We start from the raw sequence: 27843 nt of genomic DNA, 5'->3' as shown, positions 1-27843 counted from the left end.
GCAGCTGAACTCTCTACAAGGTGACTTTTTCTAGCTGAACTCTCTACAGAGTGATTGATTTGTTTGCAGCTGAACTCTCTACATTGTGGTATCTTTGTAGCTGAACTCTCTACAAGGTAATTTCTTCTAGCTGATCTTTCTAGAGGGCGATTTGTTTGTAGCTGAGTTCTCTACAGGGTTGTTTATTTGCAGCTGAATCTCTACATTGTGGTTTCTTTGTAACTGAACTCTCTACAGTGTGATTTGTTTGTAGCTGAACTCTCTACATGGTAGTTTCTTTGTAGCTGAACTCTCTACAAGGTGATCTGTTCGTAGCTGAACTTACTACAAGGTAACTTCTTCTAGCTGATCTTTCTACAGGGCGATTTGTTTGTAGCTGAGTTCTCTACAGGGTGGTTTGTTTGCAGCTGAACTCTCTACATGGTAGTTTCTTTGTAGCTGAACTCTCTACAATGTGACTCCTTCTAGCTGAACTCTCTACAGGGTGACTTGTTTCTAGCTGATCTGTCTACAGGGTGACTTGTTTCTAGCTGAACTCTCTACAGGGGATTTGTTTGCAGCTGAACTCTCTACAAGGTAACTTCTTCTAGCTGATCTTTCTACAGGGTGATTTGTTTGTAGCTGAATTCTCTACAGGGTGACTGGTTTCTAGCTGATCTCTGTACAGGGTGACTTGTTCCTGCTGAACTCTCTACAGGTGATTTGTTTGCAGCTGAACTCTCTTACATGGTGGTTTCTTTGTAGCTGAACTCTCTACAAGGTTACTTGATCTCTCTACAACATGACTTGTTTCTAACTGAACTCTCTACAGTGTGATCTGTTCATAGCGGAACTTTCTACTGGTGATTTGTTTGTAGCTGAACACTTTGCATGATTGTTTCTTTGTAACTGAACTTTCTACAAGGTAACTTCTTCTAGCTGATCTCTCTACAGGGCGATTTGTTTGTAGCTGAGTTCTCTACAGGGTGATTTGTTTGCAGCTGAACTCTCTATATGGTAGTTTCTTTGTAGCTGAACTCTCTACAATGTGACTTCTTCTAGCTGAACTCTCTACAGGGTGACTTGTTTCTAGCTGATCTCTCTACAGGGTGACTTGTTTCTAGCTGAACTCTCTACAGGGGATTTGTTTGCAGCTGAACTCTCTACATGGTAGTTTCTTTGTAGCTGAACTCTCTACAATGTGACTCCTTCTAGCTGAATTCTCTACAGGGTGACTTGTTTCTAGCTGATCTCTGTGCAGGGTGACTTGTTCCTGCTGAACTCTCTACAGGTGATTTGTTTGCAGCTGAACTCTCTTACATGGTGGTTTCTTTGTAGCTGAACTCTCTACAAGGTTACTTGATCTCTCTACAACATGACTTGTTTCTAACTGAACTCTCTACAGTGTGATCTGTTCATAGCGGAACTTTCTACTGGGTGATTTGTTTGTAGCTGAACACTTTGCATTATTGTTTCTTTGTAACTGAACTCTCTACAAGGTAACTTCTTCTAGCTGATCTTTCTACAGGGTGATTTGTTTGTAGCTGAGTTCTCTACAGGGTGATTTGTTTGCAGCTGAACTCTCTACATGGTAGTTTCATTGTAACTGAACTCTCTACAATGTGACTTCTTCTAGCTGAACTCTCTACAGGGTGACTTGTTTCTAGCTGAACTCTCTACAGGTGATTCGTTTGCGGCTGAAATCTCTTACATGGTGGTTTCTTTGTAGCTGAACTCTCTACAAGGTTACTTGATCTCTCTACAACATGACTTGTTTCTAACTGAACTCTCTACAGTGTGATCTGTTCATAGCGGAACTTTCTACTGGGTGATTTGTTGTAGCTGAACACTTTGCATGATTCTTTCTTTGTAACTGAACTTTCTACAAGGTAACTTCTTCTAGCTTATCTCTCCAAAAGGCGATTTGTTTGTAGCTGAGTTCTCTACAGGGTGATTTGTTTGCAGCTGAACTCTCTACATGGTAGTTTCTTTGTAGCTGAACTCTCTATAATGTGACTCCTTCTAGCTGAACTCTCTACAGGGTGACTTGTTTCTAGCTGATCTCTCTACAGGGTGACTTGTTTCTAGCTGAACTCTCTACAGGGGATTTGTTTGCAGCTGAACTCTCTACATGGTAGTTTCTTTGTAGCTGAACTCTCTACAATGTGACTCCTTCTAGCTGAATTCTCTACAGGGTGACTTGTTTCTAGCTGATCTCTGTGCAGGGTGACTTGTTCCTGCTGAACTCTCTACAGGTGATTTGTTTGCAGCTGAATTCTCTTACATGGTGGTTTCTTTGTAGCTGAACTCTCTACAAGGTTACTTGATCTCTCTACAACATGACTTGTTTCTAACTGAACTCTCTACAGTGTGATCTGTTCATAGCGGAACTTTCTACTGGGTGATTTGTTTGTAGTTGAACACTTTGCATGATTGTTTCTTTGTAACTGAACTCTCTACAAGGTAACTTCTTCTAGCTGATCTTTCTACAGGGCGATTTGTTTGTAGCTGAGTTCTCTACAGGGTGATTTGTTTGCAGCTGAACTCTCTACATGGTAGTTTCTTTGTAGCTGAACTCTCTACAATGTGACTCCTTCTAGCTGAACTCTCTACAGGGTGACTTGTTTCCAGCTGATCTCTCTACAGGTGATTTGTTTGCAGCTGAACTCTGGTTTCTTTGTAGCTGAACTCTCTACAAGGTAACTGATCTGACTACAGGGTGACTTGTTTGTAACTGAATTCCCTACAGAATAATTTGCAATGTAATATAATTGAGTGAATTATAAATGCAGCTGAATGCTTTATTAGGGTGACTGTTCTATTAGAGTATCTCGATCTCACATTTGCTACACGTAGTTGCCTTTCGAATCATAACTCAGTGGTTTGTAATCCAATTCTTCTGTACTACTGCAAGGATATTCTATGATGATTATTCCAGCTACATACTGATTTTCAGCTCAATTCTCTAAGCGGTTTGCCTGATAGACACGAAAACTAATAGTTTTTTATTCATAAAAATCGATCGCGCAATTTTGACACAGGTCGGGTTTTGTGTCATATCTCCGTGGTCTTTATCCCGATTCCTTTCAAACCACTAAAAGGCACTCCTACGATGGTTGCTCCATCTACATAGCAATTTTCAACTGTTTCCTCTAAGGAGTTTACCCTGTAGGCGTGACAGACCTTCGACCTTATTTAACGCAAATAATCGGTCATAACTCCGTGAATGTTCATCGGATTCCTACTAAAGTTGGTACACAGATCCGCCTTATTGAGCCCTTTAAGGTTACGGTATAGTCACGGGCAATCATTCAAAATTTTGAATGCCTATCGATACTTTTTGAAAACCCCATAAAACCAGTCTAGCAGCGTGAAAAGTTTTAAATGAAGGTGAAGCCCTTCATATTTAATGTTTTTATGTAGCTACAGTGTAGTTTGAGGCAGGTGGAACACTACAATTTGCTGTAGTAACACAGGTAAGCCAGTCCGCACATCGCTCAGCTCCAGCTGTCACTACCATGTTTTTCCGCTGCCAAATACAGCAAAAGCTGTTGGTTCTATTGGCATTTCTGGGGCATAGTGATACTGTATATTAAATTTATTAGGTCTTGTGGAAGCGTTTTTGGCGTGTTTCTTCCCAGTGACTCAGATACAAGCCTTCAAAGAGCTTGTTTCACTCGAAAAACTACTAAAAGTTCAATAAAACGTCTATACAACCAGTAACTTTAAAAAACGCTTTCACAGTACCTAGATACTTTAGTTGTTTAGTCACTTGTGTTGAAATTATAAGGATTCGGTAATCTGTTAGTCTGGTTTTTGGCGGCGCGTTTTTATAAAACATCGCTCTATTGTGGACCACACACCCAAGAACAGTCGTTGTTCTACAGTAAAAACAAACAAGCACAATTAGTTGTATTGCTAACACAACACAGTTGTTGAAACTATTTATCACTGCTTAGTTTAAAGCAGGTTTTGTAATTTGTTCCGCCCACGCCTTATAAACTATTCCGTAACCTTAAGTGTGCCAAATTTCAGCCCTATCCGAGCACGCATTCGTGTTTTATGGCGGATTTTGCGAAGTGTGCGAATTGAAGAAGTAGAAGAAAAAAACGAAGAAATTAAAACGAAATTTTGTTCGCTCGTATCTCGGAAATGGCTGGAGCGAGTTTCTTCAAATTTGGTGTGTAGACTGCCCTTACTGGCCGGCATCGCTCTAGCAAATTTGGTTCCAATCGGGGAAGAAATCACAGAGCTACATAGGTGTGAAAATTGCGTTTTCTTTCTTCCGGTTAATATACTCACGCGTGGCACGCCGGCTTCTTGGGCCGCACGACACACTAACGTGTGTCTTGATAAAGCAGCATAAAAGTTCATGGGGTGGTTAGGAGTTGCTATTGTAAAGTTGAAGTTTTTAAAAATATTTCAGAAGTTTATGGTAAGGAGAACCAGTGAATGATTTATTATTATTATTATTATTAAATGAAATTACAGAAACATGTAATAACATGAAGTGGTACAAAAAGTTCTGAGGTGTTACTCACATCCCGAGAGTTGAAGAATCTTGTGTAAAGTGGTTGCTGTTCCTAGTAAACAGTCTTTGAAAAAGGTAGACATTGAGTGTTTTAATATCTAGAATTTCCAAAAAGTTCTTAAGTCTTTTAGTAACAGAGCCAAGTGTTTCAATTACTACTGGAACTACCACTGTCTTCTTTCTACATAGTCTTTCCAACTAAATCGATAAATCTTGATACTTGGAAAGCTGTTCCTCCTCCTCAGCTGATATTATTATTATACATCATCATGATAACTTGTATGAGTTAAGTTATCGTCTACTTTATCCAAAAGATTAGGATCAGTGTTCAGTCACAAAATGATGCAAGATATGAGAGTAGCTCAGCAGTATACTCTTTTGTAGCTTGGGGATGAGGTTAACATAATAAATACCCAACTGCTGCAGTGCACTCTTCAAGCTTGTAGGGATAGAACCAAGTGAGCCAAGTATTATAGGGACTACAGATTCTGAAGCTGTCATTGACCACATCTTCTCTGTATGAATCTTCAGATCAGCATACTGCTGATATTTCTCATTGACCTTTTGAGACATGCAACTGTCTCCTGGGATGGCAATGTCATTGAGAAAAGCATGTTTCTTTGTAAAGTCACCAAATATTATATTATCTGGTCTGTTGTGGGGAAAATGTCTATCTGTATAAAAAGTAAAGTCCCAAAGACATTTTCATATTGTCATTCTGTATTACAGGCTGTGGGAAATGATCCCACCACTTGGTAGCACACTCAAATCCACCTCTCTTGGCTAACTCCCAGAGGATTATATTAGCAACTACATCATGGCACTTCTTATATCTGAGCAATTATGCTACAGCTAGTCAATAAAATTAATGATCAACAGTCTCATCATGTGACCCACATAATTGACAATTAGTAGAACCAGGTTGATGGAAATTCTAACCTTAATTGCATTAGTTCTAGTGGCTTGATCCTGGAAAGCAATCAGAAATCCTACAGTTTCCTTTTTAAAATTGCTGATAGACAGCCAGCTCCACTGAATCTTGTAATCTACAGTGTCTGATGTATCTCTAAGGAATTTGCCATGTAGTGGTTTAGATTTCCACATTGCAACATTTTCTTGCATTTGTCATTTCTTGTAGTCAGAGGGAGACTCATTACAGTCAAAATTACTGCAGGTATACACTTTCTGAAGTCAAGGCTCAGTACTTAATTCCAGGTACCTCCCAAGAGCAAACAGCAGCATTTGAAGAAGATCCAAATCTTTAATGACTTTGTTTTGATAATCTTCAGAAGGCAGCATTGTTAGGAACTGATGCTTTAATGAGATCTATTAATTTTTCTTGTGTAACTTAGGTATTTTTACCTGTTATACAATTTGTGTATGTACAATTGTACCGGTGTAATTATTAAATGAAAACAAAGTAGTTTAGTAGTAGTAGTAGTAGTAGTAGTAGTAGTAGTAGTAGTAGTAGTAGTAGTAGTATAATAGTAGTAGTAGTAGTAGTAGTAGTAGTAGTAGTTGTAGTCGTAGTCGTAGTCGTAGTCGTAGTTGTAGTCGTAGTCGTAGTCGTAGCAGTAGTAGTAGTAGAAAAATATCATGCGTTTGTTTGTTTGTTGGGAGAGATTCTCCAAGGAACTGAGGGAGAGATTCTCCAAGGAATTTGTTGTTGATGATACTGAACCTGTTAATACTTTTCAGTTGTTTGTGGATGCCCTCAGAAGATTGCAAAATTGGGCTTCCCCTGGCCTAGATGGAATACAAGGTTATTTGTGGAAGAAAATGATTTCTACTCATAAATTGTTATGTTCACACTTTTGTCAACTCCTTACTGGTGGCGTAACTGTACAATTGTGGTTCCCGCATGGCAGGACTCTCCTTTTGCCCAAGTGCAAAGATTTGTCTGCTCCACAGAATTACCATCCTATTTCCTGCTTAAATATTGTTTATAAATTATGGACTGGTTGTTTATCGTCTCTGATGTTTGACCATTGTGAAAAATATCAACTGATCCATCCAGCTCAAAAGGGGTGCTCCAGAAGCCAGTATGGCTGTGTTGATCATCTTTTGTTGACAGATAGTGTGTGGCACCAGGTACGCAGTAAGTATCATTCTTTGTCTGTGGCATGGCTAGATTACCGTAAGGCTTATGACTCAGTGCCTCACAACTGGCTTCTGGAGTGTCTAAGCCTTTTTCATTTTCCATCTTTGTTGACAACATGTATAGAACATCTGATGCCATTGTGGGGAACCTCCTTTGTTTTCCTGATAAAGCACCCTTGAAATTATCTGATGTCTCGGCGAAGTGTGGAATCTATCAGGGAGACACACTGAGTTCATTGTTATTCTGTTTTTGTTTGAATCCCCTAAGCTATATATTGGATGGTTTGAAGGGTTATAAGATCTCATCAACAGGAAATTTGACTCGTTAGCTTTATATGGATGACTTAAAGCTCTTTACCCAGAATGATGCTGGTTTACAGAAAATGGTGGATTTACTGAAAGTTTTCAGATGATATTAGAATGTCTTTTGGCATTAGTAAGTGTGCTAAGTTAATTGTGAAGTGAGGAAAACCTATATCTACTGGTCCTGTTTTGATGATTGGAGATGAGATTGGTGAACTGGCCTATGGTGAGACCTATCTCTACTTGGGCTTCCCAGAGTCTGGTGGAGTTAATCATGCCAAGTGTAAGGAGATTATATCTGCTGAAATGTTGAGGAGACTTAAAATTAGTGTGGAAGTCACTGCTTCATGGTAGGTTTAAAGTGCAGGCCACTAATGGTTATTGTGTTCCTTTACTTTCCTATGGTTTTGAAATTGTTAATTGGGCTAAAGCTGAGCTTTCACATTTTGATGTGTTAACACATAAGGTTATGACCACTGCAAACAGTCATCACCCTCATTCTGCAATTGAAAGTCTGTACTTACCCCATCAAGTGGGAAGTCGCGGACTGGTGAACATTGACCATTCGTACCAGTGTTGACTGTTAATGCTCACTCAACACCTTCAGATGTCGTGTGAATCTTTGGTGAAAGATTGTTTTGGTATAATTTCTCAGATGCCATCTTCTAAGTCACTGCTATCCAAGGCTAAGATATTTGCTGTGGACTTGGGATTGGAAAACTTTTCATGTTTACATACTGGACAACTTGAGAGTATTATTTGTTCTGCGCAGCGGCAGAATCTTGTTACTAAACTGTGTGAGAAGCTTCTTCATAACAAGTTTTTTACTTATATGAGATTGATAACATCAATACTAGTCATAGGTCTCAGTGGCTAAAACACTCCCTTCATAGTGAGTCTGAGAGTTCAGTATTTGCAGTACAATATCGGGTGTTATCACTGTTATGTACCACAGTGTACCAGTCTAAAATAATGAGGTTACCTGTTCCCTCTTTATTGTGTTGGTTTTGCTTTGAACACGAAGAGACCATTCAGCATGTCCTGGCCTGGTGTATCATTTTGGCTAAAACCAGCTACATCCAGCACCATAATATGATAGCCAGTGTAGTGTACTGGAATTTGTGCACGACTTTTAACTTTCCACTCACTGCAAACAGTTGGTTCTCTCATCAGTCTTTACTGTAGTGGAAAATGATGCTAAAATTTTATAGGATTTTGGAATATATACTAATATGAAAATTCCAAATAACAGGCCTGATATTGTTTTATTTCTGAAAAAATCATCATTATATTGTTTGTTGAAATTCTTGCCCAGCTGATGTTAACGTGTTTGAAAAAGAGGATGAATAGATTTCCAAGCATTTACCCCTTCCCAGAGAAGTTTCCACTTGCTACAGCCAGCTTGTTGAAGTTATTCCAATTGTTTGGGACATTCTGGTGTTGCTTTGTGTCACCATCAGAAGTTTCTTAAGAAGTTACCATGTTACTGTGATCGTCTATTCCAGCGGCTCCAATAAGCAGCACTACTTGGGACTATCTCAATTATTAGGGTTACTAATTTTGATTTTGGTGTGACTTAAACTTTTTTGCTCGTGAACCAAATTTTTTCTGTATTATATTGTACATGTGTAATCATTTTAATGACAAGCAGTAGTAGTAGTAGTAGTAGTCCTCTGTTATTTTGTGTCACCTTAAACCCTTTAAGTTTGTTGCTGGACCACCTCAGTGGCTACCAGGTCACTTCAAATAATACTCTCAATCATTTATTGTATATGGACGATTTAAAATTGTTTTCTAAAAGCAATGCTCAATTAGAAGTTTTGCTCCACACTGTTAAGATATTTTGAGATGATGTTGACCTAATTTTGGGTTGGACAAATGTGCCAAGCTGACAGCTAGTAGAGGGAGGATCTCTCAAACAGGCGATGTTGCGTTCAGTAATGACTCTTGTATCCATGAATTGAATGTTGGAGACACATATAGATATCTGGGATTTCATGAATTTGAGGGAGTGGACAGCTCAAGGAGTAAGAAGTATATTTTGGATGTCTATTTAAAATGTTTAAAACTGATATGAAAGTTGCTCCTCAGTGGTCCACGTAAAGTTAGAGCAACCAATTAATTTTGTGTTCCAGTATTGACTTATGGTTTTGGTATCATTCCATGGACCAAAAAAGAGATTGAGCATTTTGATGTTTTAACTAGAAAGAAAACTTATGACTGCATGTAATAGCCATCATCCTCATTCATTTGTAGAGAGACTATATTTGCCACGCTGTAATGCAGGCCATGTGCTAATTAACATAGAGAACTTGTACAACAGGAAGTTGGTCCTAATAGCTCACCACCTTGTGTCATCCACTGACAAGCTGGTCCAGTTGTGCTCTGACCTTGACCATTCCCTGCTGCCTTGTATCTCTATCACTACCAGAGATAGAGATTATTGTTCATCTCTGTCATTGCCTTCTGGCCTGACATTGTGTGATTCTGCCTCTTTGAGGCATGCTGTTGTTGAGAAGCAGATAGAGATTCTGGTGGATCGGTTGTCTGCCAAACATTTACACAGCAAGTTCTTTCCACTGCTGGCATCTCATGATGTTCATAGGAGTAAGAGTACTCAGTGGCTTCGTCAGCATCTACACTCAGAATCTGAGTCTACCATCTTTGCTATACATGCAGGACCAGGTCATTGCCACTAGAGTTTATGAGGCCAAAGTGATGATGAAAAGTGTTCCATCAGTGAAGTGTAGAGTGTATGATCAGGCTGAGGAAATGATTCTTCACTTGATGGCTGCCTGTCCACGGTTGGCAACTTCAACTTATTTGTATCGCCACAATTTAGTGGCAAGTATAATCCATTGGCACTTTCCTAAAGTGTTCTCCTTGCCACTATCATCATCCTCCTGGTTTAATCATCATTCCCTACCAGTTGTAGAAAACTCACTGGCAAAGGTTTGTGGGATTTCAGTTTAACCTCAGAAAACCATCATTTGAGTAACCGTCCTGACACTGTTGTTTTTAACTATGTGAAAAAACTATATTATTTCATCAACTGTGTTGTGGAAGTAATACAGCTATTTGTACTTGTTTGTTTTAATGCAGAACAACAATTGTTCATGGGTGTGTGGCCCATGATAGAGTGATGTTTTAAAAAAAGATGTCATCACAAACCAGACTAACAGATTACTGAATCTCTATAATTTCAACACAAGTAACTAAACAACTAAAATATCTAGGTACTGTGGAAGTGATATTTTAAGTTACTGTTTGTGAAGACGTTTTATTAAAATTTTAGTACTTTGAGTGAAACAAGTTCTTTGAAGGCTTGTATCTCTGTCACTGGGGAGAAATACGCCTAAAATGCTCCCACAGAACCTAATAAATTTAATGTTCAGTATTACCCTGCCATAGAACTTCCCATAGAGCCTACAACTTTTGCTGCCTTTGGAGGCAGAAAAACATGGTAGTGACAGCTGGAGCTGAGCCAATGTAAGACTTACCTATCTTGCTACAACAACTTGTAGTGTTCCACCTGACTCAAACTACACTGTAGCAACTTAAAACATTAATATTTAGGGCTTTGTGTTCACTTTAAACCTTTCATGCTGCTAGACTTAGTAGAGTGGTTTTATGGCCTTTTCGAAAAGTATTGATAGCCATTCAAAAATTTGAATGATTGCCTGTGACTATACTGTAACCTTAAGGCAAATTCATACAATCTATCAATCCGACTGTTTATTTGCTTACCTGGCCCTTCTGAGCCTTAGAATCTATTTGGAAAGCATAGCATGACTATTAGTTCAGTAGTCTCAGCACTAATGCACCAGCTTTCAGTTCAGTAACCACTGCTTTATAGAAATATTCTTCATTATTTCTATTACCAGTGGATAGTTCCTGTTAGCTGCCTGAATATACTTTAGTATATTTGTATAATGAAGTTAATTGACAGTTTTGTTGATCTGTATATATATATAGCAAAACAATGTACAATTATTTACAAACTGGTTCCATGTTGATTTTACAGATCAGGATATAGATGGTGAAGTGTTCATGCTTTTAACCGAACATGATTTAAAAGAACTGTTTCCAGGAAAAATTGGTATTGTGAAGAAACTGTGTGCCCACCAAGCAAAGGTATGTAAACAATGTAGGTATACATGCTACAGTGTGACTTTATTAATTTGAAAAACCTACATGTAATCACAATGTACATTATTCATAGATAATAATAAAAAATAATAATAATTATACTTACCTACTAATTGATTCCCCTGTTCATGGCGAACACGATGATAAAATGGTAGCTACGTACCTCAATCCGTTGGTAAGTTACAACCATTTTTGTAAGCGCCTGTATTTTATTTTCCCTATACTTGCTGTACAAATCGATTTTTCTGTTGTTAGTACTTTGTAGAGCTGTAACTCCCAAAGTTAGTGGCGTATGAAGCTGAAACTATGCCAGCGGATACACTTGGCTAAGTAGATTATAAATATTTAATAAACAGGAATTCGAAAAATATCAATTATGTCCTCTTTTCGCAGATACGGTCACCTTTGTAGAAGTAGCTATTTAAAGAAAAATATTGTACACTTAACATGTAGTATGTGAGTATAAGGAACCTACTAGTATAATAAAAATTATAAATTTAAAAAATGAAGTAGGATTTCATGCTATAAAAAGTAGTGAAATAAGAGATGAACAATGGTAGCTATTACAGATTAGCTCAGTGGGAAATCCCTGCTTTGGCATTGAATACAAAATAATCAAGACACACGGTAGTGTGTCGTGCGGCCCAAGAAGCCGGCGCGCCACACCGTGAGTATATTGACAGGAAGAACGAAAACGTCATTTTCACACCTTTGTATCTTGGTGATCACTTATCTGATTGGAACCAAATTTGCTACACAGTTGCCCGCCAGCCAAGGGAGTCTACATTCCAAATTTGAAGAAAATCGCTCCAGCCATTTCCGAGATACGAGCTGCCAAAGTTTGGTTTTTTTTTCTTCGTTTTTTTTCTTCTTCTTCTTCGTCTTTTCGCACACTTGCAAAAATTGCTATAACAAGCAAACGCGTACTCCGATCGCCTTGAAATTTGGCACACAGAAAGGGAGTCCAAAGGCGAATAGTAGCATCAAATTTGGCACAAATCTGATGAATTGTTCAGGAGTTATGACCGATTATTCGCGTAAAACAAGATCGATTTGTTGTCACGCCTACAGGGTAAACCGCTTCATGGAATGAGTTGAAAATTGCTATGTAGATGGAGTAACCATCGTAGAAGTGCCTTTTGGTGGTTTGAAAGGAATCGAGATAAAGACCACGGAGATATGACACAAAACCCAACCTGTGTCACAATTACGCGATCGATTTTTATGAATAAAAAAGTATTAGTTTTCACGTCTACTAGGCAAACCGCTTAGAGCAATGAGCTGAAAATCGGTGTATAGCTGGAATAATCTTCATAGAAAGTCCTTGCAGTAGTACAGAAGAATCGGATTACAAACCACTGAGTTATGATTCGAAAGCCAACTACGTGTAGCAAATGCGAGATCGAGATACTCTAATAGAACAGTCACCCTAATAGAGCATTCGGCTAATTTATTTACTCCATTATAGAATTTTATTACATCACAAGTTATTGTGTAGGGAGTTCAGCTGCAAACAGTTAATCTCATAGACAGTTCAGCAAGAAGACAGTCACCATGTGGAGAGTTAAGTAAATATACCACTATAGAGATTCAGAACATTACAAGTCACACTGAAAAAAGTTCAGCTATAAACAAGTCATGCACTGTGTAGAGAATTCAGCTACAATTAAGTCACTCTCTAGAGAATTCATTTACACAGAATTCTGCTACACACAAGTCACTGTGGAGAGAGTTCAGCTACAAACAAATTACCCTTTAGAGTGATCAGCTACAAACAAAACACTTCGCAGGATGTTCAACTGCAACAAATCAATTACCTTTAGAGCAATCAGCAATGAACAAATCAACACAAATCTACCTGTAGAGAGATCAGCTAGAAACAAACCACCCTGAAGAGAGTTCAGCTACAAAAAATCACCCTGTAGAGACATCAGCTAGAAACTAGACACAATGTAAGGAGTTCAGCTACAAGCAATCACCCTGTAGAGAGTTCAGCTAAAACAAATCAACCTGCAGAGAGATCAGCTACAAACAAATCACCTTATAGAGAGTTCAGCTACAAACAGATTACCTGTAGAGAGATCGGCTACAAACAAATCTACCTGCAGAGAGATCAGCTATATACACACAAATCAACTTGTAGAGAGACCAGCTACAAACAAATCACCCTGTAGAGAGATCAGCTAGAAACTACACACAATGTAAGGAGTTCAGCTACAAACAAATCACCCTGTAGAGAGTTCATCTACAAACAAATCAACCTGTAGAGCAATCAGCTAGAAACAAATCACCCTGAAGAGAGGTCAGCTACAAAAAATCACCCTGTAGAGAGATCAGCTAGAAATAAATCACCCTGAAGAGAGGTCAGCTACAAAAAAATCACCCTGTAGAGAGATCAGCTACAAACAAATTGCCCTGTAGAGAGATCGGCTACAAACAAATCAACCTGCAGAGAGATCAGCTACACACAAATCAACTTGTAGAGAGTTCAGCTACAAACAAAATACCCTGTAGAGAGATCGGCTACAAACAAATCAGCCTGTAGAGAGTTCAGCTAAAACAAATCAACCTGCAGAGAGATCAACTACATACAAATCACCTTATAGAGAGTTCAGCTACAAACAAATTACCCTGTAGAGAGATCGGCTACAAACAAATCAACCTGCAGAGAGATCAGCTACACACAAATCAACTTGTAGAGAGATCAATTACAAACAAATCATCCTGTAGAGAGATCAGCTAGAAACTACACACAATGTAAGGAGTTCAGCTACAAATAAATCACCTTATAGAGAGTTCAGCTACAAACAAATCACTCTGTGGAGAGATCAGCTAGAAACTGGACACAATGTAAGGAGTTCAGCTACAAGCAAATCACCCTTTAGTGAGTTCAGCTACAAACAAATCAACCTGCAGTGAGATCACCTACAAAAAAGCACCTTGTACAGAGTTCAGCTACAAACAAATCACCCTGTAGAGAGATCAGGTAGAAGAATTCACCTTGTAGAGAGTTCATTTACAAAGAAACCATCATATAGAGAGTTCAGCTACAAAGAAATTACCCCATAGAGAGTTCAGCTAGAAGAAGTCACCTTGTAAAGAGTTTAGCTACAAAGAAACCATCATGTACAGAGTTCAGCTACAAAGAAACCACCTGTACAGAATTCAACTACAAACAAATCACCCTGTATAGAGATCAGCTAGAAGAAGTTACCTTGTAGATAGTTCAGCTACAACAATTCACCCTGTAGAAAGATCATGCTAGAAGAAGTCACCTTGTAGAGTGTTCAGTTACAAAGAAACCATCATGTAGAGAGTTCAGCTGCAAACAAATCACTCTGTAGAGAATTCAGCTACAAAGAAACCACCATGTAGAGAGTTCAGCCTCATACAAACCACCTAGTAGAGAATTCAACTACAACAAATCACCCTGTAGAGAAGAAGTTACCTTGTAGAGAGTTCAGCTACAAAGAAACCACCATGTAGAGAGTTTAGCTGCAAACAATTCACCTGTAGAGAGTTCAGCTAGAAACAAATCACCCCGTAGAGAGATCAACTGGACGAAGTCACCTTATAGAGAGTTCAGCTACAAAAAAACCATCCTGTATATAGTTCAGCTACATTTCAAGTCACCCAGTAGAGAGATCAGCTGCAAAAAAATCCTGTGGGGAATAATGAGCATGTAATAAATATATGTATATAATTTGTATAATTACTAATAAAATCAAAAATAATTGAAGTACTAAAATTCTTCTTTAAGTTCTTTTCTTCTTCCTGTAGTAAAGAAAAAAATACATGGATTAAAAAAGCCCCAAAGCCAGCCATAGGCCGGCTTTGTAGTATACAAATACAAAAAGAAGTGAAATCTAATCCAAAACAGCCAAGCTGTAAAAAAAGTGTGCAGCCCTCAGAAAGGCTATGGTGAAAAAAGATGTGAAATCCAAGGTGGCGGCCAAGAAATGGCTGTGATGGTAGGTTAATGGTAAAAATTTTAATAATGACAATTTAGGTAAATTTTGTGAAGCGGCACAAAAATTCACCTGAATTGTCGTTATTAAAATTTTTACCATTAACCTACCATCACAGCCATTTCTTGGCCGCCACCTTGGATTTCACATCTTTTTTCACCATAGCCTTTCTGAGGGCCGCACACTTTTTTTACAGCTTGGCTGTTTTGGATTAGATTGTTATACCATGCCAAAGTAGGGAATTAACACTGAGCTATGCTGTAATAGCTACGATTGTTCATTTCTTTTTTCACTACTTTTTATAGCTTGAAACCCTACTTTATTTTTAAATTTATAATTTTTAATATACAAGTTTGTTTAGTTTTTTGTTAAAGCATACAGTTAGGTATAAACATTTGACTGTTTTATTAGGCTGACTGCTGTATGAGAGTATCTCTAGTTAGCCTGCGAAGATGTGCTTGCCCCAAAAAAAGAGTATGGTCATCGTGGCTTCGATATCAGCCTACCAACTTAAGGGTGTGTGGTCACAAATACAGCTAACGTAAAAGGGGCGTGGTCATCGTGGTCTCGATCGATAGATCAATAATATGTAGAATTAAGAATGGGCGTGACCTTGTTACCTATTGTGGAGTACTGGTACCTCCGTAAAGTCGGGTGCCGTACAGTAGAGTAGTCTAAGCGCCTTAAATAATTTTGTTGCGTCAACTATGCTGCTTAAAGAAAGTGTTGATATGGAAAATTAATGCCTCGGTAAGGTTTCGTTGGATGAAAAAGACAAGCAGTCTGATTGAATATGTTAGGCGCAATCTGTGAATTTGCGCAGTTTATAAATTGCGCTGCGCACTTTGTGAATTCATAAAATGCGCAACAATGTATAAATTGTTGCGCAATTTGTGAACTACCGTATGAGCTGCGCATTTTGTGAACTCCCTGGATTCTGGTCCATTCAGTGTACCGCCGTTACGTTCTTGGCCGATTCAAGTGCGTAGCTATCATGGCTGCTCTTAGGGAGGTATAATAAGCCCCTTAATAGCTATGTTTACTCGAGGTTTTACTACGAGGAACATGCATGGGTAAAGATCGCCGTGACGCACTAGCTTCCATTTTCTATTTTGGATATTTCTCCCTTGCGTATTATTATACTGGGCAGGCTGATTGTGCCCAGGGGGCTCTGCAGCTGACCTGGATAAGGTGCACACTGTCTTTCTCTCTGCTACCCTCTGTGTACTACTTGTGGTAGCAGGTTCATCTGCTGATATCTCTCCATGTGGGTTAGCTTTCATGGGCACAGGGACTATCGAGTCCAGCCTGTCGCTATACTTTTTCTAGCAGTTGTCCAGCACATGTGACTGCATAGAGTAAAAATGGAAGCTTATGCACATTTTGAATATGTTTAGATTTTAAATCCTGTATGCTACATGTATATTTATAAAAGCTTTTTAATATTATCAAGTTATGTTCAATCCTTTGTCATGGAACTAGTGTTCATTGTGTACCCTATATCTGTTTCACGTGGTTGTAATCAGTGATTAAAATCAGTTTTTCTTCAAAAATTAGGCGTGTTTAATCTTCCGTTTTTACTATATGCAGTCACACATACCAACACAGCGCATACGCTGCACCAGTAATGAAACATGTATCAGCATATAAGGTTTGGTGCATTGTAACTCGTGTCCAACATCATGTCCAGTCCAAATGGTACATGTACTTATAGTTTCACTCTCACATTATCCCATGCGTGCAGATGTAACACAACATGTGATTACATAATGCCACCTCTGTGTGATACAGTTATTAGTGCAAACATATAGTGTTTGCATGGAATCAGGTATGTTGTGTGACACATATCATTATATTCCAATACATTAGTTACAAAGGTGCATCTCCATTTGATGAACAGCAAGCCCCTGAAAAGTTATATTCATTTTCATCTTGCCTGGCTGTAACCACATGTCTTCCTAAAGACCATTCATGGTACCCCCATGAGCAACTATTGCACCTGACCTATGCATGGAGTCCACACGTGAATACACAATTTGTTTACGTAACTAGACCTCACCAATCAATTCTATCATCATCCAAACTAATCATTCCACAAAAATGACAATAGTCATCCAATGATTCTAAATAAACAAACATTATCTGTTAATGTGCATGATACATCATAACTCATTGACACAGCAGACAATGAAAAGAAATTCATCAATTCACCCATAGAACAACAAGTTAATTGTCATCTATATAATTTATTGACATTCTGTATACGCAGTGAATGCAGAATCAGTGTCGGTTCTATAAGGTACAGATAAAGTGGATATTGTTACAACTATTAGCTATTATGCTAGCTAGTACCACAGTCATAACTATATAGCCATGACCACTTTATTATAGTATCATGGTATAGTTTTGTATCGAACAATTTTTTGATGGTGATACGTGATACACAAAATGTACTGTATCACAGAGCACTAGTTGCTATGCCTATGGGGATCATGAAGGTTTGATCTTTCTTGCCAAAAGTATCAGCTAAAATCCAGCCTGACTTGCATGCCCTTCACAATTAACAGCTTGGCATTATTACAAAATTGGGAACCAGACTACTTCTTCAGTATAGAATATTGCTATAATATAATTAACTATTCATCTCCACAACCACATCCAGAGTCTTATGACTAGTGGCTATTAATTTTTTGTGATGCTTGAGAATATGATAGCATACATAATTCACTATACTTCCATACCTCTGCGATTGTCTTCTTGTTGCCCACATGTCCATTTTCAGTTGAATGTACATGCTCTAATAAGTCATCAACTGTTGTAACTAAACAATGGTGGCCAAAGACAATTTTGTCATTCTCATTCTGTAGCTAATTACAGACTTTGTGAAGGACAGGCACAAACATGATGGATTCTTACCCTATGTTTGGCAAGCAAACATAGAACATCTTCCAACTTCAGGTTTGGTAGTTTAACAAAACAAACTTCTTTGTCATATAACCCACTGCAGAATTTGAAAAGGTTGGGAAATCCGGCCGGCTTCTGTTCCAGCCATTCAAAACGTCTGTTAACTTCTGCGCCTTCTCCTCCGATACTGTTTTGCTTTTGGATGTGTGATTGGGATCAAGATATTTTCCTCTACATAACTTTTCAGTATCTCTCTGTCGTGACCTGTTTCGACACTGTATCTCCAACCAGTAGAAACTCCGAGAGAAACTCACACCTCGCATGCACTGCACGAGGAAATCTCGTGATCTTACACTTAGAACGACAGTAGGTCAACAACCGAGTCGCCCTTGCCATGTCAGCCAAGCCGGACAACTGCGCAATTTATAAATTGTTGCGCAATTTATGAATTCACAGAATGCGCAGCGTAATTTATAAACTGCGCAAATTCATAAATTGTGCCTAACAAAGACAAAAGAAAAGACAAAGCGCACACTCGTCGGAACCTCAAAAGGCACATCCCACCGATGAGTTTGTTGTTGTGGCGTAAAATGGTGACCGTGCGCTGCTTCGTTTGGGCTCTAGGCTTGCGACTGTGGTCAGTGAGTGAGTGAGAAGAAATTTCGAGTTCTTACGATTAAAAAAATCTATATCTGGCCGCCAGTGAGTGTTTTCTTGTTTTTAACGCTACGTTTGATGTTGTTATTATTATTTATCGTTAATCAGCAGGACCCTTCAGAGGTATAATGCTGATTTGCAATTACATGTGTACAATTTCAATTAGTTACTTAACTATATAAGTATGTACAATTACGACAAGTTACTTAATTATATACATATGTACAATTACAATAATAAACTATAAAAAATATATACAATTACGATAAGTTACTTAACTATATACATAGAAGGGGATAATTTTTGCTTAAATTCTTCAACACAGTCAGTTTCAATAATCTCATCATCTAATCTGTTCCATTTTGGTACATTTCTTGGGAGGAAGGAATCAAGACACACGGTAGTATGTCGTGCGGCCCAAGAAGCTGGCGCGCCACACCGTGAGTATATTTACAGGAAGAAAGAAAACGTCATTTTCACACCTTTGTATCTCTGTGATCCCTTATCCCATTAGAACCAAATTTGCTACAGAATTGCCCGCCTGCCATAGGAGTCTACATTCCTAATTGGAAGGAAATCGCTCCAACCGTGTCCGAGATACGAGCTGCCAAAGTTTCGATATTTTTCTTCTTCGTGTTTTCGCACACTTGCAAAAATTGCTATAAAACGCAAACGCGTACTCCGATCGCCTTGACATTTGGCACACAGAAAGAGAGCCCAACGACGAATCCTAGCATTAAATTTGGTGCAAATCCGATGGATGGTTCAGGAGTTATGACCGATTATTCGCGTAAAACAAGATCGATTTGTTGTCACGCCTACAGGGTAAACCGCTTCATGGAATGAGTTGAAAATTGCTATGTAGATGAAGTAACCATCGTAGGAGTACCTTTTGGTAGTTTGAAAGGAATCGAGATAAAGACCACGGAGATATGACACAAAACCCAACCTGTGTCACAATTACGCGATCGATTTTTATGAATAAAAAGTATTAGTTTTCACGGCTACTGGGCAAACCGCTTATAGCAATGAGCTTAAAATCGGTGTATAGCTGGAATAATCTTCATAGAAAGTTTTTGCAGTAGTATACAAGAATTGGATTACAAACCACTGAGTTATGATTCGAAAGCCAACTCCGTGTAGCAAATGCGAGATCGAGATACTCTAATAGAACAGTCACCCTAAATAAGCATTCGGCTAATTTATTTACTCCATTATAGAATTCTGTTACATTACAACTATTCTGTAGGGAGTTCAGCTGCAAACAGTTATCTTATAGACAGTTCAGCATGAAGCAAGTCACCCTGTGGAGAGTTAAGCTACAAATATATCACTGTAGAGATTCAGAACATTACAGGTCACACTGAAGAGAGTTCAACTATAAACAAGTCATGCACCCTGTAGAGGATTCAGCTACAATTAAGTCACTCTCTAGAGAATTCAGCTACACACAAGTCACTGTGGAGAGAGTTCAGCTACAAACAAATTACCCTGTAGAGAGATCAACTACAAACAAAACACTTTGCAGAGAGTTAAGCAACAAACAAATCAACTTGTAGAGAGATCAACTAGAAACAAATCAACCAGCAGAGAGATCAGCTACAAACAAATCAGCTTGTAGAGAGATCAGTTACACACAAATCAACCTATAGAGAGATAAGCAAGAAACAAATAACTCTGTAGAGAGTTCAGCTACAAAAAATCACCCTGTAGAGACATCAGCTAGAAACTAGACACAATGCAAGGAGTTCAGCTACAAGCAATCATCTTTCAGCTAAAACAAATCAACTTGCAGAGAGATCAGCTACAATCAAATCACCTTATAGAGAGTTCAGCTACAAACAAATTACCCTGTAGAGAGACTGGCTACAAATAAATCAACCTGCAGAGAGATCAGCTACACACAAATCAACTTTTAGAGAGATCAGCTACAAACAAATCACCCTGTAGAGAGATCAGCTAGAAACTAGACACAATGCAAGGAGTTCAGCTACAAGCAAATCACCCTTTAGTGAGTTCAGCTACAAACAAATCAACCTGCAGTGAGATCACCTACAAAACGCACCTTGTACAGAGTTCAGTTACAAACAAATTACCCTGTAGAGAGATCAGGTAGAAGAATTTACCTTGTAGAGGGTTCAGCAACAAAGAAACCACCATGTAGAGAGTTCAGCTGCAAACAAACCACCCTGTAGAAAATTCAGTTACATACAGATCACCCAGTAGAAAGATCAGCTAAAAGAAGTTACCTTGTAGAGAGTTCAGCTACAAAGAAAGTACCCCGTAGAGAGTTCAGCTAGAAGAAGTCACCTTGTAAAGAGTTCAGCTACAAAGAAACCATCATGTAGAGAGTTTAGCTGCAAAAAATCACCTGTAGAGAGTTCAGCTGCAAACAAATCACCCTGTAGAAACTTCAGTTACAAACAAATCACCCAGTAGAAAGATCAGCTAGAAGAAGTTGCCTTGTAGAGAGTTCAGCTACAAAGAAACCATCATGTAGAGAGTTCAGCTACAAAGAAATTACCCCGTAGATAGTTAAGCTAGAAGAAGTCACCTTGTAAAGAGTTCAGCTACAAAGAAACCATCATGTAGAGAGTTCAGCTACAAAGAAACCACCATGTAGAGTGTTTAGCTGCAAAAAATCACTTGTAGAGAGTTCAGCTAGAAACAAATCACCCTGTAGAGAGATCAGCTAGAAGAGGTCACCTTGTAGAGAGTTCAGCTACAAAGAAACCACCACATAAAGAGTTCAGCTGCAAATAAATCACTTGTAGAGAGTTCAGCTACAAACAGATTACTCTGTAGAGAGATCAACTACAAAGAAACCGCCTTTTAGAGAGTTCAGCCTCAAACAAACCACCCTGTAGAGATTTCAACTACAACAAATCACCCTGTAGAGAAGAAGTTACCTTGTAGAGAGTTCAGCTACAAAGAAACCATCATGTAGAGAGTTCAGCTACAGAGAAACCACCATGTAGAGAGTTTAGCTGCAAACAAATCACCTGTAGAGAGTTCAGCTAGAAACAAATCACCCTGTAGAGAGATCAGCTGGAAGAAGTCACCTTGTGGAGTTCAACTACAAAGAAACCATCATGTAGAGAGTTCAGCTGCAAACAAATCACCCTGTAGAGAGTTCAGCTACAAAGAAACCATCATGTAGAGAGTTCAGCTACAGAGAAACCACCATGTAGAGAGTTTAGCTGCAAACAAATCACCTGTAGAGAGTTCAGCTAGAAACAAATCACCCTGTAGAGAGATCAGCTGGAAGAAGTCACCTTGTGGAGTTCAACTACAAAGAAACCATCATGTAGAGAGTTCAGCTGCAAACAAATCACCCTGTAGAGAGTTCAGCTACAAAGAAACCATCATGTAGAGAGTTCAGTTACAAAGAAACCACCATGTAGCGAGTTTCGCTGCAAACAAATCACCTGTAGAGAGTTCAGCTAGAAACAAATCACCCTGTAGAGAGACCAGCTAGAAGAGGTCACCTTGTAGAGAGTTCAGCTACAAAGAAACCATCATGTAGAGAGTTCAGCTACAGAGAAACCACCATGTAGAGAGTTTAGCTGCAAACAAATCACCTGTAGAGAGTTCAGCTAGAAACAAATCACCCTGTAGAGAGATCAGCTGGAAGAAGTCACCTTGTGGAGTTCAACTACAAAGAAACCATCATGTAGAGAGTTCAGCTGCAAACAAATCACCCTGTAGAGAGTTCAGCTACAAAGAAACCATCATGTAGAGAGTTCAGTTACAAAGAAACCACCATGTAGCGAGTTTCGCTGCAAACAAATCACCTGTAGAGAGTTCAGCTAGAAACAAATCACCCTGTAGAGAGACCAGCTAGAAGAGGTCACCTTGTAGAGAGTTCAGCTACAAAGAAACCATCCTGTATATAGTTCAGCTACATTTCAAGTTACTCAGTAGAGAGATCAGCTGCAAAACAATATCCTGTGGGGAATAATGGGCATGTAATAAATATATGTATATAATTTGTATAATTACTAATAAAATCAAAAATAATTGAAGTATTAAAAATCTTCTTTAAGTTCTTTTTTTCTTCCTGTAGTAAAGAAAAAAACACATGGGTTGAGAAAGCCCCAAAGCCAGCCATAGGCCGGCTTTGCAGTATACAAATACAAAAAGAAGTGATATCTAATCAAAAACAGCCAAGCTGTAAAAAAAGGTACGGCCCCCAAAAAGGCCATGGTGAAAACAGATGTGAAATCCAAGGTGGTGGCCAAGAAATGGCTGTGATGGTAGGTTAATGGTTAAATTTTAATAACGACAATTCAGGTGAATTTTGTACCGCTTGGTCTTGGCACAAAATTCACCTGAATTTTCGTTATTAAAATTTAACCATTAACCTACCATCACAGCCATTTCTTGGCCGCCACCTTGGATTTCACATCTTTTTCACCATGGCCTTTTTGGGGGCCGCACCTTTTTTTACAGCTTGGCTGTTTTTGATTAGATATTTATATACATCAATTCTTGGTTGGTAAGGTACTAGTTTAAAGTTGTGTGAGTGTCATGTCCATAATACAGTAGATTTAAATGTTAGGTAACAGTTTGGTATAATTAATAAATCATGTAGTACTTTATATGGTAAAACTAGTCTAGCTGATTTGCAACGTTCTTGTAGTGTAGGCCATTGCAAGCTTTCAAGGATGTTAGTGATGCTGTCTCTATTATTTGATCTCCATGGTTGACCTGTGACAAAACGAGCAGCTCTATGTTGGACCATCTGTACTTGATTTATGTTGGTTTGGTGGTATGGATCCCACACTGGTGAATAATACTCTAAAATAGGCAAGACAAATTGTTTATATGCTAGCTCACGTAGATAGCTAGGACAATGCTGAAGATTTCGTCGAAAAAACCAACAGCTCTGTTTGCCTTATTGCAGATGTAATCTATATGTGGTTTTCATGAAAGTCTGTGATGTAACTTTACTCTAAGATACAAATGTTGTTCAGCTTGTTCTGTAACTGCCAGTGATGTGCCATTCATTACATACGAAAATAAACTTTTGTTATGGTGATTAGAAATTTGCATTATCTTACATTTGCTGATGTTAAAAGCCATTTGCCATTTATCTGCCCACTTTGACAGTATTGTCAAGTCTTGTTGGAGTGCTTGATGGTCTGTTGAACTGTGAATAACTTTGTATATTAAGCAATCATCTGCAAAGAGTTTCATTTGGCTACTGATACCCTCGTTTATATCATTTATGTACAGTAAGAACAAGGTAGGACCCAAAACTGAGCCTTGTGGTACTCCTGATGTGACATTACAATGATTAGAAAAGGAACCATCTACAACAACTTGTTGGTAGCAATTGCTCAAGAAAGACTCTATTCATTGTAAAATCTTGCCTCTGATGCCATAGAATTCAATTTTGCTTAGTAGTCTTTTATGTGGAACTTTATCAAATGCTTTGGACAGGTCTAGAATACCAACATCTACTTGGAGTTTATTATTCAATGCTTTTGCAAAGTCATCAGTAACAGTAAGCAGCTGCGATTCACAGGAATGCCTTGATCTAAAGCCGAATTGACAGGGGACTAAGATATCATGAGCTTCCAAGTGTTTCATAATTTGATTTGTGAGTATATGTTCCATTGCTTTGCAAATGATTGATGTCAGAGATACTGATCGGTAGTTTTGTGGGACAAATGACACAGATCTTTTGCCAGATTTGAAAATGGGAGTGACATGTGCTAGTTTCCATTGTCTAGGGACCACACCAGGGGACAAAGATTGTTGAAAGAGATGGGTCAGCATCGGAGTAATTTCAGCGGCAGTTTGTTTTACTAAATGTCCAGAGATAGCATCAGGGCCAGGGGATTTATACAGATCCAACTCAGATAGTATTTTGAAAACCCCATTTGGTGATATATCAATGTTGTTTATAGATGGATATGAGGATGCTGGCATTTCAGGGATGCTTTCCAAATCCTCTTCCGTAAAGACAGATTTAAACTGGTTATTTAAAGTTTCTGCAGTTTCTTTGGGTGTAGTTACTTGATCAGTAGGTGTCTGTAATGTTGTATCCTACTTTTGATACTTTATAAACCTCCAAAATGTTTTTCTTCTGTTATTGTCACAATCTGAGTTTAGACTACTAGTAAGATATTTAAGGCGCTGTTGCTTTAAAGCAGATCGTACTTGGGATTGCATGTCTTTATATGCTTTCCAATCAGAAGGGCGTTTAAATCTTTTAGCTTGCTTATACAAACATTGTTTTCTTTTAATCAGCCTTTTGAATTGAGAGGTCATCCATGTTAAACGACTTGATGTAGATATTTGCTTAGCTGGAATATGGTCTTTAATGATTTGTAGAATACTTTCATGAATAAAGTTCCAATTTTGCTCCACAGTTCTAGAGCTATTTTCATTCAAAGTTAAATATATGTCTGAAACTGTAGAAACCGTTTCCCTAATTATATCCCAGTTTGCTCTATTATAAAGGTATATTTTCTTCTGAACATTCTTGTGGCCAACCTGAAGATTGGTCAGTTCTACAATAGCTGCCTCATGGTCACTGAAGCCTGATACTGTTATACACTGATGGATATAGTCAGAGTGGGTGGTTAAGCACAAATCTAAAATGTTGTTACCTCTGGTTGACAAATTAACAGTTTGTTCCAACATAAAATCATGAGCTAGTGTTATAAAGGTATATTTTCTTCTGAACATTCTTGTGGCCAACCTGAAGATTGGTCAGTTCTACAATAGCTGCCTCATGGTCACTGAAGCCTGATACTGTTATACACTGATGGATATAGTCAGGGTGGGTGGTTAAGCACAAATCTAAAATGTTGTTACCTCTGGTTGGCAAATTAACAGTTTGTTCCAACATAAAATCATGAGCTAGTGTTATCAAGGATTCTCGGAAAGTTGATGTTACGTAAGAGTCCATAAGTGAACCAGACGACCAATCCACCCCAGGGCAATTAAAGTCACCTCCCAATACGATCATTTTGGTTGGAAATGTTTGCCTTACTTGTGTTAAGCTTTCAGAGAGTCATCCCGTACAGATGGTGGAGAATTTGGAGGAGCATAGAAAGCTCCCAGGATGATGTCATGAGAATGTTGGAGATGTAAAAGGACCCAGATAACTTCACAAGTTGAGTCTATCTCTAGAATTGATGATGGTATGGATTTTTCAACTAGGATAAATACTCCTCCTCCATGAATATTTCTATCCTTCCTGAATGCAGAATAGTTTCTGGGGAAAACTTCTGAATCAAAAATTGTATCGTTTAAGTGCGACTCAGTTCCTATTAATAAGTGAATATCTTGATTATCTAAAAACAATTCCAATTCAGCTTGTTTGTTTCTAATACTACAAAAATTAGCAACGGCAAGCCGTGGTAATTTAAAACTAATTTCAGGGGAATCAGAGTTATCAAAAGTACAGGGGCCAGGAGAAGAATCAAATTGGCTGTTATAGCTTAAATCAGATGTATGAGACATGGAACAGTTAATTAGGCAATTTTGAAAGTTGTCAGGAATGTTGGTTAGTAGTAGGTACAGAGTTGTGAGCAGCTGTGTTACCTCTAGCAGGTTTGGTGATCATAGCTCCATTACGGATTATTAGGTCAACCTCACCTTGTGAGCGTCTGTGCTTAAGTTCAGAAAGCAGTTTCTTATGTTTTTCTCTCTCAAACCTGGTTCTGTCTGGGGCTATGAACACGTTCTTGTAGGAATCATTATGGCGTAGAAGGTAAGAGTAACAAAGCAACGTAAGTTTGTCTTCTTCGTGTTCTAAGCTCAATAACAGAGGCCTGTGTTTGTTAGGCAGCTTATTCCCCAATTGTACTGATTTTGTGATAGCATATGAACCATTGAAAACAGAAGAACACATAGCAGTAAATGAATCACTATCACTTTTGTTTGGAGTAGGTTCAGGTAGGTTATAAACAATCATGTTCTTTTTTCTTCTGTCACAGTCAGCAAGCTCATCAATTATACTTAAAGCAGGGCTGGCTGGGGGCACAGCTGCAGAACTAGATTGGGTTGAGTTTAAAGATACTGAGGTACTTTCAATTTCCATCTGAAGGTTACTGCTAGAGGTGGACAGGTCATTCATTTTTGTTGATAAGTCTTTAACTGATATCTGTAGCTTTTTGCAAGTGTCCTCCAAGGCTGCTAAATTAGCTGCTTCAAAACATGTAGTAAGATGGTGACCGATTCCTTTGTGAAACTTATCTTCCATAGACTGAAATCTCTTTTTGAACTCAGCATCAAGTTTGGAATAGATGTTGTAAAGTGAGAGGGCTTTTGAGACATCTGGCAAGCAACGATAGCAAAAAAATGAAACATTTCCATAATTACATAGCTCAAAACCCTTTCTTGAATCGAGGCACAGGATCTATGCTCCCATTCAGAGCACCAATCACAGGAAATACAATCTTCAAACCACCGTTTCATTACATTTAACATATACGTCTACTTTAGCCGTTAGATGGACTAATATTATTCCATAAAGGTGATTTTTGTCGCGTAAGAAGTTCCTAAGCTGGTTTTCAAAGGCGGTACAGTACTGTTTGATACACACAGGGGCATAGGAAGATATTTAACTTATGAGTTCCAAGTGTTAAAGCTGAAGACAAAAAAAAAGGTTGCAAGTGTACGTGACTGCTTTATTAGAGTCATTGACTGCTCTATTAGAGTATTTCAGTATTATATAGTACAGTGTGCTGACACCCATTAGTTATGCAACTGGAAATATTTATGGGTGCCCAAGCACCTATGGCACCCATGCTTATTTTCACCAGAAACTTATAAAGACCAAAAGTGAAAATTTTTACATTATGGGCTGACAACCAACTGCCTACATCTGAAGCAGTGTCTTTGGTGCTCTAACAGAATGGCTGCCCCCTTGCTGCCAGCCCTCACTGTCTCATAAGCTGTCACACACTAATTCCATCTCTATAGCCAGTTAGAACAGCATGCCTCTTACCATTAATTTTAAGGCCACGAAGTGCAGCCACCTCCTTAATAAGCTAGATCAGAAAATTTTCTCCCTACCTGAATAATGACCAGTTTTCACTGTACCATTAGTGATTAGTGATCATGGAGGACTGTTTATTAAGATACTAAGATATACATATGCTATAATCTCCAAATATAGCAGTAACATTTTCACCCTGGTCAAACGTCTAATAATCGTGATAGAGACTCTGTTATTAACACTTTACAGTGACCATCACTGAAGCTCTGACAGTAACAAGTGCTGCAGCCTAC

The 27843-nt window shown here is 38.5% G+C and overlaps 1 protein-coding gene across 4 annotated transcripts in view; it reads left to right on the top strand.

Moving 5' to 3' along the window:
• Positions 1 to 27843, top strand: part of LOC136247254 (uncharacterized) — a 100329-nt gene that overhangs the window by 27124 nt on the left and 45362 nt on the right. For all 4 annotated transcript variants that reach the window (XM_066038881.1, XM_066038878.1, XM_066038879.1 and 1 more), the window contains one exon: positions 10938 to 11047. In XM_066038881.1, the coding sequence (XP_065894953.1) occupies positions 10964 to 11047 (84 nt within the window). In that variant the 5' untranslated portion in view covers positions 10938 to 10963. The remainder of the gene's footprint in view (positions 1 to 10937; positions 11048 to 27843) is intronic.

The sequence above is a fragment of the Dysidea avara genome, chromosome 2 (genome assembly GCF_963678975.1).
Source record: "Dysidea avara chromosome 2, odDysAvar1.4, whole genome shotgun sequence".
Classification (NCBI taxonomy): Eukaryota; Metazoa; Porifera; class Demospongiae; order Dictyoceratida; family Dysideidae; genus Dysidea; species Dysidea avara.
This window is presented reverse-complemented; position numbering and strand designations above follow the sequence as displayed.